Raw genomic sequence first — 16,619 nt, 5'->3', positions numbered from 1 at the left:
CCCGGGTAGGACACTGCCGTTGTACCCTTGAGCAAGGTATTTAACCGAAATTGCTTCAGTATATATCCAGCTGTATAAATGGATACAATGTAAAAATGCTATGTAAAAAAGTTGTGTAAGTCGCTCTGGATAAGAGCGTCTGCTAAATGCCTGTAATGTAATGTAAATGTAATGTAATGTAGTAGCAGAGCCGTTGCCCGCCCTGAGGTTTTAAAAGACCGTCCTTGTCAAATCACCAGGTGCAGTTTTAGAACTTTTACAATCAGACGTCTTGGAATTTTGCAAGTTGCACCCAGTCTCATTGCGAATCATTGATCTGAACTGGCCTTAAGTTAGCTACACTGCAACGTTGCAACAAGGTAGCATTGCATTCGAGAGACGGTTTGTGAGGTCGGTACCGGTCGGTACCTTTAGCTAGCGTTTTTTTCTAATTGTTAGCCGACATTAGATTGTGTTAATTACATTAGCTAGCCAGCTAACGCAACGTTACCTGATATGAGAGATGGATACTGTGCGCAACGTTGTCTAAACTAATGTTGTCTTTCTTGACATGGTCCGGTAGCTAGCGTTAGCTGTGCAAATAGCTATGTAATTTAGTAAAGTTATATTGTCATTAAATGTAATACGAAATGTACATCAACAAATAATATGATCTCTCATGTTACACAAAAACTTTTTAGGGTTCCATAACTCCCCCAACCCTCCCTTTCTCTGTTATTGTAACGCATGCAGACACCGGAAAAAACAGTACGCCGCTCACACACAAGTGAGTTGAAGAGCGAGTCTGTTCTGCCTACCCTCTCTGGCGGACCAACCACTGATGGGTGATGAAAAACGCGTCACTAACTGTGCGCCGCTTGTGATTTTTTCCCGGAAATGTCACCACAGACACCAAGTTTTTTAAGCATGAATTATGATAATAATAATAGTATAAATTAATATAAAAATAGGCTCAATCACCATTGTGTTACCAAATGCAGCGATAGTGACTTAACAGACATTTATTTTAATGAAAATATTCAAGATTGTTACTTTAACCAAATAATTAGTTGGCAGAAAGCATAATCAGCTTGGTATATTTGGTAGTCCAGTAGCCTATGCTAAAACAGTTCGAAACTTCGGCTACCAAGCCATTTGACTAGCCAGCTAACCCTAACCAGCAAATATTCAATTTTTCAAACTTGTCAGTCGTGTACATTCCGTAAATGTCTACCTGGGCCACGCTTCACGCATGTGACAAAGGTACTATAATCGCGATTTTGGGATAAACACTGCAAAATTTTCAGTTTCACGAAGTGAATTAAGAGTCTTAAGGTTTATTTGTTGGATAACATAAAACACAGGATGAAATCACACACACAGAATTTAACAAAATTAACCATCTTTGTAAGATTGGCATTTAGAAAGGAACATGTTTTTGGCATTTAAGAGACCGACAAGAGCATTTAAGACAGTGGTTCTCAGTAGATCCCGACCGATGCCAGATTTTTGGGTCCGATGCTGATCCCCATTTTTGGAGAGTCCTAGCACACGATTACCGATGTTTTGACCGATATTTTGTCAAAAAGTGCAACATTTTCAAATCAATTTGAAAAACTTATATTTTATCAAAGTTTCTATATTTGAGAACATTTAACTTATAAGCAAACAAATAGGCCTAAATGAAAATAAACGCACAAAGAACTTTTTGATAAATAAAAAAATGTAAAAGATGATATTAAATATATATATTAACACCATCTTCAAGTGGTGTGAATTCAAAATAATTCCACACGTTGCTTTTACTCCTTTCTTTTCCAGCCATCTATAAAAAAATTAATTAAAAAAAAAAAAACAGTTTTCCAGTTTCAAACATGTATTTTTATGAATATTATTATTATTGCTGTTGTTGATATTAATTTGTTATTATTATTTCTTAGTATCTATTCTCAGTAAATGAATTATATTTTCTTATTTTATTCCTACTACATGATCTCAAAGAGTAAGACTTTATCTAGCGAGCTTCCCTGTCCATAAGAATTCGGTGGTGAAAATAACTACAATGCGCTCTGTCGCGTGACTAGATGACACACACTCACTTGCAATAACGCATTAGCTGTTGACATAGCCTCATTATTTCTTATTATTTATTCTCAGTAAGTTAAATGAATTATATTTTCTTATTTTATTCCTACTGCATGATCTCAAAGAGTAAGACTTTATCTTGCGGATCTAATGAGTGAATCAGGTAACGTTCGATGAAACTAAATTGACTGGATAAAATACGTAACGTGAGGCTTGTCCATAAGAATTCAGTGGTGAAAAAAACTACAATGCGCTTTCGTGCAGGTTACCCGCGCTGGTTGACTCACTTCTCCAACAGCAATCCTTCTCTCGTTATCACGAAAAAGCTAGATAACATGGCTTAAAATGATCCACGTTAGAAGTGTTTTATCGGCGTTTTTACTGTGATGACGCGTGACTAGATGACACACTCGCTTGCAATAACGCGTTGGCTACTGACACAGCATCATATAGCTAGTAGCTAATATCATTATCCCAGATAAAAAAAACAAATGTGTGATGCATTCAATCACCATTTTATTTTGGCTGGTTATTTATTTGAGAATACAGCAATGTCCTCTGGAAATGTAGATCCTACACTGCTTATGTGCTCACTGCCACTTCATAAAGGCTTGCTAGCCAGCTAGCTTGCTAAAGTGAACCAAATATGTTAGCTAGCTCGCTCGCTTGATAATGAGGATTGATAAACATAGTGGTCATATAAACGCATTTACCGTATTTTCCGCACTATAGGGCGCACTAGATTATAAGGCGCACTGTCAATGAATGGTCTATTTTCGAACTTTTTTCATATATAAAGCGCACCGGACTATAAGGCGCATTAAGCGAAACAAAACAGTCAGATAAGTCAGTCAGTCAAACTTTATTAAACACGTTCACAATAACTCTCAACATTGTTCAAACGTTAATAAGCGTATTCACAATAACTCCCAACCTTGTTCAGTTGTAACACGTAAAAAAAACACCCGGTGTTTAGTTAATCCACCCGGAATGACGTCAAGCTCCGAATTAGTTTGCTTCACTTGGTTTTTGACAGCATCGGTGAGATGGGCGCGCATGGAGTCGCAGATCAATAGGGACGGATATTTGTGGAAAAAGCCATCCGGTCTGTTGACGTAAATTTCTCTCAGCCACTCTCTCATGATTTCCTCGTCCATCCAGCCCTTCGGGTTAGCTTTGATGATGACGCCGGCTGGAAACTTTTCTTTTGGCAAAGTCTTCCTCTTGAAAATGACCATGGGTGGAAGTTTCTGGCCATTAGCCTGGCAACCGAGAACTACAGTGAAGGATGACTTCTCGTTCCCTGTGGTGCGTATAGACACCGTTCTGGTCCCTGTTTTCTCCACAGTGCGGTTCACGGGGATATCAAAGGTGAGGGGAACCTCGTCCATGTTGGTGATGTGCTCTGGCCGGATCTTCTTTTCAGTGATCTTGTTTTTGCAGTTTGTGCGGAAAGTGGCTAGCTTTTCTTCGTAATCTTTTGGCAGTTGCTGCGAGACGGTAGTTCGTGTGCGGATGGAGAGATTACGTCTTTTCATAAAACGAAATCACCAAGAAGGACCGCCTCGAAAGTCATTGATATTCATGTCCCGTGCTAACGCTGTTGCCTTCAGTCGAATAGAGACTGTAGAGACGCTTCTACCTGCTGCTCTCTGTTCAATAACCCACTGTTCAATTTTGTCCTCTAACTGTGGCCATCTCGCTTTGTTCCCTCGGAAACTCTGTGTGGTCTTCTTTACTTGACGCAGGTCATCTTCTTGCTTCCTCCACTTCCGTACCATTGATTCATTAATGTTGAATTCTCTCGCAGCTGCTCTATTCCCATGTTCTACTGCGTGACTGATAGCCTTGAGTTTGAAGTCCGCGTCGTAAGCGTGTCTCTTGACAGGTGCCATTTTGGGGTCTTTATACACACACACTGTAATATTATGGTGAAGCACAGTATGTATTACTGTGTTACTGTATTGTATTGTATTGTTGTATTACTCCGCGACGCTCCTGACTACAGTAGCCGTAATGCTGCAAGCGGTGCGGCTTTGTAGTTTACCAAAGTCGTACTAAAACATTTTGACAGAACGCTGTGAGCGCCGTGTACCACACAAAATCGCTTCGAGGTCAGTAAGCACAACCGGAATTAATCCATATATAAGGCGCTCCGAATTATAAGGCGCACTGTTGTTTTTTGAGAAAATTAAAGGCTTTTAAGTGCGCCTTATAGTCCGGAAAATACGGTAATGAAAAACTTTCACTAAATATACATACCTTTATTGCGGCAATCGAATCTGTGTAGACAAGACTTGCAGTGGAGAATATTGGATGAGGCACGAGTGACAAACGTCTTATTACAGAAGTAGCGCGTCAGCTGCTGCAGTTCACACTTGTATTAGAGCTTCCTCTACTGGAAAATTCTAGTAAATAGCAATTACAACGTTCGAACAGACAAGTACAGATAAAGAATCAATGTTTTTTTTGTTTATTATACTTATTTAAAAATCGGGACACATCGGCTACAAAACTGCCGATCCCGATGTTGTCAAAAAGGTCAAATAATGGCCGATATATCGGCCAAACCGATATATCGGTCGGGCTCTAGTTCTCAGAATCGGTCCTGGGGGCTCCTTGCGTATATTGGCTTTTCTCCATTGGTTTTGATAATCTACAAGAAAAAAAAATAGCCTAATAATAATTAGAAATTCAATGTACATTATTTTTGTCTTCATGCACCAGGTGGAAAACTTGCTGTACAAACTGCGTTGTCATATTTACACGCCTGCAGATCAGTTATTAAAATACTTGGTAGATTTGTTAATCACCGCTGACAGCGTTAATTTTTATTCGGTAAAAAGTGACTTGCGAACGATCGGTCAGCTAGCGTCACCCAGCAAGTGAACACCACAAACGGCGATGGAGTAGGCCTAGTAGCAGTTACTGGCTCATTAACTGTGGTGAAAACCTATGACGATAACTTGCTCGGTTAACAGCAGGTCTACCAGACAGTTATATGAAAATTAGCCTAGTCAAATCACCGGTAGCCTACACATCTCTGATTGATTGACCATCAGGGTAGTCGATGTTCTTCCCCTGTGGTTCATACTGCTAATGCGTGAGCTAACCACGGATAGCCTACCTAGCTCACTGGCAAGCTATGCTAGCTAAGCATATTCGTTTTGCTGAGAAACATAAATTGAAGATAACTGAACATAATTGTATTATTAATGTCATACATATAATGTGATTACATGACACAGTACAGTCACAGATGGAAATTAAACTCCGTAAAAATTTGATAATATATTTCAAAACATAACGGCAGACAGTCAGCTCGCCTCAAGTTCGTTCTGCAATCGTTCGTTCAGGTTGATGGGTTTTTCCGCACTGGACTGTCAATCACATTGTAAAAATCACAGAACCACTTAACTCTATGGTTTTGGCTCCAAATCGACAACATGGCCGCGCCCGCCATTGACCTTCAAAACGTGTTTTAGAGACCCACGGAGAGTCAATGGGTGACGTCACAGTAGCTTTGTCCATATTTTTTTACAGTCTCTGGTCTGAACCCCATAATGGCTGACAGTGTGGCAAAATGCAACAGTTGGGTTATTTGGCAATATAGGTAGTGTTATTCAACACGCAGCAACTTACAGTAACATCGGTACATCAATTAATTAACATAAACATTAAATAATATTATAGGCTATGTGTTCATTTTTTTTTAACGCGTTATTTTATAATGAATTAATTAACGAAATTAACGCGTTAATTTGACAGCCCTAATAATTACACAAATAAATAAAAAACGGTGGACAGAAATACAAATCGCCCATGACAAAAAAGTAACTAAGACATACAGAAACAAGGCGCCCGTCATACTTCGTTCTTTCCCTCTATCAGCACACTGTGGTTAGCTGGCGGATAACGGCTGCTTCTGCCAAAGATATTTATACACTTTGAGTCTCTCTGCTTCTACTGTGAAGGCTGCGCGCGGCAATACAAACAAACGTGCATGCTCACTTCACTTCGTCTTGTAAAATACACCAAACAACACGCACATAATACCGCTACAAACACCAAACACCACTTACCGGCAGCTGAAGTTCCCCCTTTTTAGAGAGTGAAATGAAATATCAATTACGCTGAGCGTCTGTCTGTGGCGTCCGGTGGTCGCAAAGATAGACATAAATTGCAACTCTCCGTTGGGCACGTCACGGATGACGTCAGGTGAAAGGTCATGTGACGTAACTGACTGACGGCAGCCAGGTTATTTTATTTATAGCTAAATTATTATTAATTGTTAAATGTTCTTCTTGAAGGGCCACAGGCAGGCCTTCACCATAAAAAAAAAATAAATAAAAAACGCCTTGACAAAAGGGCACTTTGGACAGCAAGGGGCAAAGGGGCAGGTGCTCGAGCACCCTCAGCCCCCGCCCCCTGCCCCCCCGCCCCCCCCCCCGCACGTGCCTGCAAGCCAGTATCTGCTAGCATCAGCTAACATCACCCGTCCTCAACGTCATATGCTCCCGGACCATAAATTTGTATGATACTGCACTGCGCAGAGACTGAATAAACGTGTGAAATTAAAAATAGTTTAACATGCCAGTTTCACAGGGACAGGAGAGGGGCTTACGGGAGAGATACTTACAGTAACACGTTCCCCTCAGGGGATTGCCCAGGTAACGATTCTCTGAGTCACACCTGCAATAGAGGAAGAAACACAGAGCTTATCGGTTGTATCATGGTGGCATTTATCGAACACACAGATAAGCTGACTGAAAAATAAGGAATCTTTTCCCAGATAATTAAAAAAATAAATACCCCAAAGAATTAGGAGAGTTGGAATACGCAGAGCTTTTGAGTTAACTGCATATTAAATGAACAAAACCAGAACACTTATATTAGAAAGTCATTAACACCTTATTTTGGTCTGTATTCCTAATTCTTTGGGTTAGTCTTTTTTGTTAATCTGGTTAGCATTATGTTTATATATGATTGTTCTGTCTGTTGACTATTAATCTGTTACTCTTAGAAATAGCGGTGCTTAAGCATGGCTGGCATGCCTACTTTTTTGGAACCAGCTTTCAGCTCTCATTCTAAAACAGCCTGGACCACAGGCTTTCAGCACTAATTCAAATATAGCCTGGATCCTCCAGCAATTAGTTCTCATTCTAAAACAACCTGGACCAATGGCTTTCAGTACTGATTCAAATATAGTCTGGATCCTTAAGCTATTAGCTCTGATTCTAATACAGCCTGGACATCTGGCTTTCAGCTCTGATTCCAATATGATTCTAATTATAGCCAGGATCCCCAGCTTTTGGTGAATAGCACTACAATGAATAACAGTACAGCTACAGCTACAGCTACTGCTATTCCAACTGTAGTGCAACTGCCTATACACCCAACCCCCCTCCCCCCATACACACACACCAGCTCTGACACAAGAAAAAAATATATATATATTGTTGATTTGGCTCTACAATTTTAGATCTGTAATCAAAGGTGCTCAGCACCAGCTCTTGCGATACTCAGCCAGGTATGTGCTGTAGCCATCTTCAGTTACTGCTTGTTTTGGGGGCCAGGCACCTTAGGTTTTCTCTTCAGCGTATGAAATGCAAATCAGGTAAATGGAATGATTTTCCAGTATTTGCTTTAGCAGTATATTTAAGATCATTGGCTTACTGTAGAATGAAGCACCATCCAATGAGCTTTGAGGCATTTGCCTGAACCTGGGAAGATAACATGCGTCTGTACAGCCACTACCTGTGGCAGCCTTACATGCCGAAACCATAACACCCCCACCACCACCCACAAATGAGGGGGGGATGGGGGTGCCTTATATCTTGAGCAGTTTTTTTTTTGGCCTCCACACTTTACTTTTGTCAAACTTTAATCTGATACAACCAAATTTTGGTCTCTTCTGTCCACAAGAGCTTTTTCCAGAACTCTGCATACTCATTTAAAAACTTATAAAAAAGATATATTTATTTTCTGGGACTTTATTGGACGGGACAGTGTAGAAACAGGGAAAAGGGGGAGCGAAAGAGAGAGAGAGAAATGCGACAAAGGACGCGTGGTCGCAGCTCGCAATGACCACGTGGACGATGCCCTACGCCACAAGACACCCCCTTTTAGGCAGTTCTTAGCAAACTGTAACTTGGCCATCCTATTTTCTTCAGCAAACTAGTGGCTCATGAAGTCTTTTGCAGACAGTAGTCACTGATAGATCCACACCTGCCTCCTGAAGAGTGCTTATGATGTGTTGGAAAGGTTTTTGTTGGTTTGTCATCATTAGAATGCTTCAGTCATCAACAGAATGCAATGATGTTTCAAAGCTGATTTTGACAAGCCAAGGTTTGGTCTATGTCTCTGACTGTTATTTTCTTGTTTCTCAGACTTCTTTGAATTTCATTGGCACAACTCTGGTCGGTCCTCATGTTGACAACCACCAATAAGAGACTTCAAAGGCAATCAAAAGCCTTGAATCAAGACTAGATACTGAAAGCTCTCTTAAACCGGTACTAAGGAAGCAATTGAACGCACCCGACTAATCAGAAACATCTGCGAAGCCATTTGTCCAAAATATTACGGTGCCCTGAAATGGGGGCTAAGTGCTGTAATTTCTACATGGTGAAATCAAAATGTATATGTATGTCTTTGTCACAAACTTTATGGAGCTCACTGTACACACGCGCGCGCACGCACGCACGCGCACATGCACACACACACACACACACACACACACACACACACACACACACACACACACACACAGTGGTGCTAAATTTCATTGTGAAAGGCCTTCATTTGTAATGACTATCAGCCTGGAATTAATCCAGAACATGTAAGAATGTGATGAAATGCACCAGCAGGCAGAGGGAGGCCCCTCAGAGGAGACTGTAGACTGGGTGGCCTTAAGCAGATTATGAATGGTATCGCTCCCATAATGGAGAAGAAACAATGTGCTGTTAAACCGCCCGGCTCATCAGATCAACTGCTGCTCACAGCCAGGAGAAGCCTAAAGCTGATGGCTCAAGACACCTTGAATCTGCGACGTGGCGCAGCACAACCTGCGGGGAGCCACAATGACCTCCCATCACTCACACACACAGACACAGTCGCACATACAAACTCACAGAGACGTACACGTGCACGCTAACGGACACACAGAGATAGACACTCCCAAGTACACTAACAGAAACGCTAACACATACACACTCACATACACGTTCACAGGCACACACACATAAAAACTCACAGACACGCACAGGTACACGCTAACGGACGCACTCATAGATACACAATCCCAGGTACACTAACAGAAACACTCACACATACTCACTCAACAGATTTCCACCAACAGACATACACGCAGACACACTCACATACACACACTCACAAGGACAAACAAAGATTTACAAATACATACAAAGGCCATGGAATGCCTAACTAACATGTCTAACTTAAAAATACATTTTTTTTAAACCCACTGAAGGAGGAGAAACTACAATGCACTCCACTGTTCATATCACCTGAGTAACTGCTTCATTGTGCAGGTACACAAACTGCACACATAATCACAACTGGTTCTGCTTCCTAATGCAGGTAAATATACCCCAGATACTTTCACTGCCGAAAGCTTTAGCATGCAAGCAAGATAAGCTAGATAAGCCTATGCAGCACATGGAGCTCTGTAGTGTAATGTTCAGCATTGTACTGCAGTCAGCACCGTGGCACTGTAGTTTTGCAGTGTTATTCAATTCAATACAAGCATATGCTTCAGTGAATGGCTGTATGTTTTAATGACCACCGTCTGAGTTTGATGCATTAGTGCACGTTTCATTTCCATTCTGTATCATAATTCCTGTATTCTTATGATAAATTATTTTATTGTAACGGTATAGGATTCTTTCTTCCTTAATGCAACTCCTCAGTGCTGTGATAAATGAGAGAAATCTCTCGTTGCTGTCTGACCTGTTCTCCTTCCTCTCTCAGAATGGAAGTGCACATATTAGAGGATTTTTCTGAAGGTGAGAGGCAGCCGACATTGACATTGTTTCTCCTCATTTTCTGGCAGACAGCTCTGCGTGTCTCACTGCATGCAGCCAATTTCAGGCGCCACTTAAACTTCTTTATTTACCCGCAGCAAACTGCCTTTCTCCTGCTTAATGCTTTCCTTCAAGTGCCTGTCCTTCACGAGTGCACTCACACACAGACACACACATACACATATAAACACACACACACAAAACAGACGTATACACACGCACACCCATGTGAGCACTCACATACAGACACACTCACCCACATGCACAGGCACACACTCAAACACGCATGCACACAAACACACACATACTCACACAGGCACAATCACACGCGCACACACAAAATTTTACATACATACCTCACCAGCAGATTTAGGCATGCCAGCCAATATATTTGTATTTACTATTTTATTTGTGAACACCAATCATTAAAAATAGCTTAATAGCTTGCTTTTTCACAAAAAAGTATCAACATCCCACAGAACAGCCGTGTCAGAAGCACGACTCATACTAGTCATGATCACACACTAAAATGTGCTTCTTCCGTAAGGAGCTTATCTACACAGTAGCTTCTTAGCAAGGTGGCAGCCCACATTCACCAGTAATTAAAAGATTCTGAATATTAAGAGCTTCATGCACGCATTAATGTGTGCATATTGGCTGAGATTCAGATATATGCTCTTGTAACGTAAAAAATGAAACATCTCCAGAATACCAGTATGAGGGTAGAGATGAGCTTTTCATGATTTGTTATTTAAGAAAAAAATCTATGAGAATGAATACACCATGAGACACAGGCAGAACATGCAAACTCCACAAAGAAAGGTCCCGTCTGGGGAATCGTTACGCTAACATTAATGTTAACAAGGTAGTGACATTTCTCAGAGGAATCACTAGCATGTAGATTTAGACTTACAGCTTGAAAATTCCATGTCTTGACTATACCTACATCAAGAAAAAACTGCATCTTTCATAAACAAACTGAATCTTAGCTCAAAATGTGCTACAAGAGAAGTTTCTCTCCTCAGTTATTTCTCAGAAAGTAGCCATAGCATGAACAGTCTGGGACTACAGAAAACTACATGGCCCTGTGGGATGATATCAAACATCTTAAAATGTGTAGGGTTTAAAATCATAATCTAAAGATGGAAACTTGGGACTGAACATCCACCTCCTGCCGAGTTCAGCTGCTGAGGACTGCTGTAAATGCTTTAAAGGAAAAAAAAAAACTGCTCGTGGACACACAAACCATCCAGTTAATGAGCAAAATGTTTCACAAAAGCAAGAGCATGCTGGTGTTACCAACAGGGGGCACAACACTGAGTCAAACTCATTACACTCTCAGAGTGAACCTGATTAATGAGTGTATAACACTACCTGAGTTAAACTCATTGCTGTGGGTATAACACTACCGGAGTTAAAATCCTTACTATGTGTATAACACTGTCAGAGTTAAAACCATTACTGTGGGTATAACACTGTCAGAGTTACAACCATTACTACGGGAATAATAGCCTATGAGTGAAACTCATCACTGTGGGTATAACACTACCGGAGTTAAAATCCTTATTATGTGTATAACACTGTCAGAGTTAAAACCATTACTGTGGGTGTAACACTGTCAGAGTTAAACTCATTACTGTGGGTATAACACTGCCAGAGTTAAACTCATTACTGTGGGTATTATACTGTCAGAGTTAAAACCATTACTGTGGGTATAACACTGTCAGAGTTAAAACCATTACTCTGGGAATAATAACCTATGAGTGAAACTACTGTGGGTATAACATTGTCAGAGTTAAGCTCATTACTGTGGGTGTAACACTACTGGAGTTAAAATCCTTACTGTGTGTATTACACTACCTGAGTTAAAATCCTTACTGTGTGTATAACACTACCTGAGTTAAACTCTTTACTGTGGGTATAACACTGTCAGAGTTAAAAACCATTACTGTGAGTATAACACCTGTCAGAGTTAAAACCATTACTGTGGGTATAACACTGTCAGAGTTAAACTCATTACTGTGGGTATAGCACTGTCAGAGTTAAAACCATTACTGTAGGTTTAACACTGTCAGAGATAAAACCATTACTGTGGGTATAACACTGTCAGAGTTAAACTCATTACTGTGGGTATAACACTGTCAGAGTTAAAACCATTACTGTAGGTTTAACACTGTCAGAGTTAAAACCATTACTGTGGGTATAACACTGTCAGAGTGAAACTCATTACTGTGGGTATAACACTGTCAGAGTTAAAACCATTACTGTGGGTATAACACTGTCAGAGTTAAACTCATTAATGTAGGTATAACACTGTCAGAGTTAAAACCATTACTGTAGGTTTAACACTGTCAGAGTTAAAACCATTACTGTGGGTATAACACTGTCAGAGTGAAACTCATTACTGTGGGTATAACACTGTCAGAGTTAAAACCATTACTGTGGGTATAACACTGTCAGAGTGAAACGCATTACTGTGGGTATAACACTGTCAGAGTTAAAACCATTACTCTGGGAATAATAACCTATGAGTGAAACTCATTACTGTGGGTATAACATTGTCAGTTAAACTCATTACTGTGGGTATAACACTGTCAGAGTTAAAACCATTACTGTGGGTATAACACTGTCAGAGGGAAAACCATTACTGTGGGTATAACACTGTCAGAGTTAAAACCATTACTGTGGGTATAACACTGTCAGAGTTAAACTCATTACTGTGGGTATAACACTGTCAGAGTTAAACTCATTACTGTGGGTATAACTGTCAGAGTTAAAACCATTACTCTGGGAATAATACCCTATGAGTGAAACTCATTACTGTGGGTATAACACTGTTAGAGTGAAACTGAGCCATACTGTAATAAGCTCAGAGGAGATGGGAGTACGTGGTGTGATGTGATTTTCACCACTTTCTAGCTTCGACAAAAGAGACGAACAAAAAGCTGCGGTGTTTTGAGTTTGTGCAGTGTGGTATGTGAAAGCTCCCAGCAAAAACTCTTCACAAGTAGTTCACAAACAGCCCACCAGTTCACAGACTGCTGTCTGCAATTGGTTCAGCCAAATGTCACATGGATGGCTGCATCATGGTTGACCAGCCGGGGGCAGATTTCACCTCTACATTCCCATTCATCCTCCTTCTATAAGGAAACAACCACATTTTTTAGTCAAACCAAAGATACATTGTTTGGACAGAAAGCTAGCCAAATAAAAGATGGGGCAACTAGTAATGCTAGGCAGCTAGGTATGTACCTAGTGTTGCCCCAACATTTATTTGGCTATCATTCTGTCCAACTAATTTTTTAGGCTAAAAATTAGGTGAAACTTTACTCAATTTACTTCTATCGTGGCAAACCTATTGGATAGGACACTGAAGAATGCATCTGTTTGTCTTCTTTAATCAAAATTCTGTTCGCTGCTTGTTGCTTCCAGTTGCGTTCAGGAAAGAAAGAGACTGGATCGAATTCGATGGTGAAAGACAGTTTAGCTCTTTAATGCATGGTCTTACGAGCATCTCCAGTGTAACACCCTATCATTGAGAAATGGCACATCTTAAGTACAATCTCTAAACAAATGGTCTCTGGCCAGGAGGAAAGGTCACATCAATGTGATAATTCACTCCTTCCCTGGTTCCTGTCCCTGACCATCGTGACTCTTTACATTAAAGTTTGTATTCACCCAGGGTTGCTTTCCAATGGCACCTATGTTTTGGGGGAGAGCTTTCATTTGAAAAGGAGTACTCAACACCCAGACAGAAACAGGAAGGGTGTGGGGACTTAAACAGATTATAATTCTGAAAACTGTAATGAAGACACATTGCTAAAAAACACCAAAATCTAACAACACCAATTCCTGAAATTTCCTGTATCTCATTTAGACTGTGGTAGCAGTGGTCATGCCTTGAACGAAGAGTGGCTGACCTCGTGCAAGGATATCGTCATCTTTATTATGATCCATCATGCAGAGATTTTTAAGATGAAATGTGCTAAAATTCCTGGCAAGAAATGTAATTAATGTAATTAATAATCCTGAGTTGTGCGAAGCAACTTGGAAAAATCTGTGTGACAAGTTTGGGCCCCCCCTAGCAGTATGGAGTGACATAAAGCGGAAAAACATAGAGTTCGTATTGAGGATACTGACAGAGCTTTTGGCAACATGGTGGTTCTTTATCACATCGTTTGGAGTACACCGCCTACTTTATCCTGCACACTGCCTCAGTACATAGGATAACCCCCTTGTGCCTCCCAGTGAGTTTGCTTCTCTAATGGACTACAGGCTGGCATGATGGGAAATGTAGTTCTGACATGTCTGCAACAAATGGCCTCTCTGTGACCCCTTTGAATCATTACATTATTTTTGTTTTTACATTGCAATCAAACAGGAAAGACAAATGGATATATTCACACCAGAGAACAAAAGGCCCAATTTCTGAATAATCCAGCACAGCATCATAAACTGTTGGCCTGGGAACTAACATACATAAAAAAGTTTAACTGTGTGTTTTAATAAAGCAAAATTATGGATATATCTCCTGTCATTGGAACTGCACCTTGGGCTGATGCAGATATTAAAACATTCAGTCACATCAGTCAGAGACAGCACCTGTCAGCCCTGAAGCCATGTGAAGAAATGCCACACAGAGATCCCTTACAGGAGATACTGCCAATTGCCTGCAGGAATAAGGACTTCCAAAACATCCTTCATTTTCTCAAAGACCAAATAAAAAATGCAGACAACACTCATGATACACTCTCAGGCACACGCACACAAACAAATGTATACCCACAGAGAGAGTCTCACATACGCAGCACACACCGTAGGGGTGGAGGAAGATGGCACTATTTGTATTTGTATCTGTGTGTTATAACCAACACAAATATTTGTATTCGGATAAAAACCATAAGTGGGTCTGGCTAAACCCAGAAGTATGAGGAGTTTACCCCAAAGCTGTATATAATTCCAAAAATCCCAGATTTTTGCCATTGTAATCACTGGCACTGCTATTGTTGAGATATAAAGCATTAAAGTCATGGCTTTACAATGACATCAATACTAATCCAGTTTAACAGCAGCTAATTTGCTTTTTAAAGCTGTGTTAAACAAACAGTGATAGGATTATTCCCTTCAACTGAAGGATATGTTTCTGTATATCTTTACTGTAAATAGTTTCTATTTCCAATGCAAACCAGAATCTTTCGATTTATAAAACATTGTTTTCTGTTTCTGATGTACCCCAGTTAAAGGGGGGGGGGGTGCTGGGGTTCAGATAGTTCATAAAACTTAGTTTAATTAAAAATAAAAAAGAGAGAGAGAGATGAAAAGTACTGTATGAGGATGTGGAAATATATTTCATAATTAATTATATGCTATTGCATTACCAATGAATATTATGTTAGAAAATACAATATTTTCCTGATTTAACGCGACTTCCGGTATAAACCACACCCACTTCCTGTCTTCTATCCGAATACAGATACAGCTCATTTTGTTGGGTGAACAGATACAGATACAGATACAGATAATGACGTCTCTGCACACCCCTAGTGGTGTGGTGACGGCACTTATGCAGTTTCCTATCCAAGTCACTCTGGATAAGAGCACCTGCTAAATGAATGTAATGTAATGAGAAGCAGTGACTGTAGTCTTGCATCGCATTGAATTTGGCATTGCAGTGGAACTTACAGCTGGCACTGGTCTCCTTTGATGCCTTTGGTCGTGCAGTAGCATTTCCCCGTCAGAACCTGGCACACGTTCGCATGTCCGTTACACTTACAAGCTGCAAAAGGGACGGAGTGAGGACAACAGATGGAGTGGGAGAAAATGGGAGAGGGAGGAAGAAGAAGGGAGAGAGAGTGAACTGGTCAGGCAGTTTAATCATATTTAGCAGTAAACAGAGACCAAGGCCGACCCATGAGAGAAGCTGGGGTCCAGTGGTCTGTCACAGACTCACAGTGGGAATTTTCCGGAAGTCTGACCCACCAGAAGGAGACTATAAAACAGCGGTGAAAAAACAGAAGCGCGGTCATTTCTCTGACCTTCCATCTACCAACCACAGCTCAACCCACGCAACATTACACACACAACACTACTCATCACACATTATTGCTTTGTGCACAAGAGTGCATTGATCTTTGTATTGAGTATGTTCTTTTAGTTGTCGTCATTACTGCAACCTCAGTAAAACCGTTTTGAGTAACAGAGGGGAGGCTTTGTCACATCCCAGTGGATAGTTGTGGTAATAAATTACCATGCATTGGTGATGGGTGCCATCACACCCCCTGATATCCCAACACTACCAAAAAATTAACAAGACCAGGTCAAAACCTAGTATATGGCTGGACCTAACACACGTGATCCGGCTGACCAATGGTGTAACTTCATAACTCGGCTGACCAATGGTGTAACTTCATCACTCACTCAGTCACAGACATTTGTGTCTGTAGGGCTGGCCCCGCTGTTGCAGTCCAGCCAAAAATGAATTGTGACCTTTCAACACACTCCACTACACCAAAA

At 40.7% G+C, this 16,619-nt stretch overlaps 1 protein-coding gene across 3 annotated transcripts in view; it reads right to left on the bottom strand.

Moving 5' to 3' along the window:
• Window positions 1-16,619, bottom strand: part of atrnl1b (attractin-like 1b) — a 252,548-nt gene that overhangs the window by 84,378 nt on the left and 151,551 nt on the right. For all 3 annotated transcript variants that reach the window (XM_035404118.1, XM_035404116.1, XM_035404117.1), the window contains exons 20-21: window positions 15,789-15,882; window positions 6,704-6,756 (exon numbers count right to left, since the gene is read on the bottom strand). In XM_035404118.1, the coding sequence (XP_035260009.1) occupies window positions 6,704-6,756; window positions 15,789-15,882 (147 nt within the window). The remainder of the gene's footprint in view (window positions 1-6,703; window positions 6,757-15,788; window positions 15,883-16,619) is intronic.

The sequence above is a fragment of the Anguilla anguilla genome, chromosome 2, assembly GCF_013347855.1.
Source record: "Anguilla anguilla isolate fAngAng1 chromosome 2, fAngAng1.pri, whole genome shotgun sequence".
NCBI classification, from domain to species: domain Eukaryota; kingdom Metazoa; phylum Chordata; class Actinopteri; order Anguilliformes; family Anguillidae; genus Anguilla; species Anguilla anguilla.
Note: the sequence above shows the minus strand (reverse complement) of the source record. Positions and strands in the feature narration are given on the sequence as shown.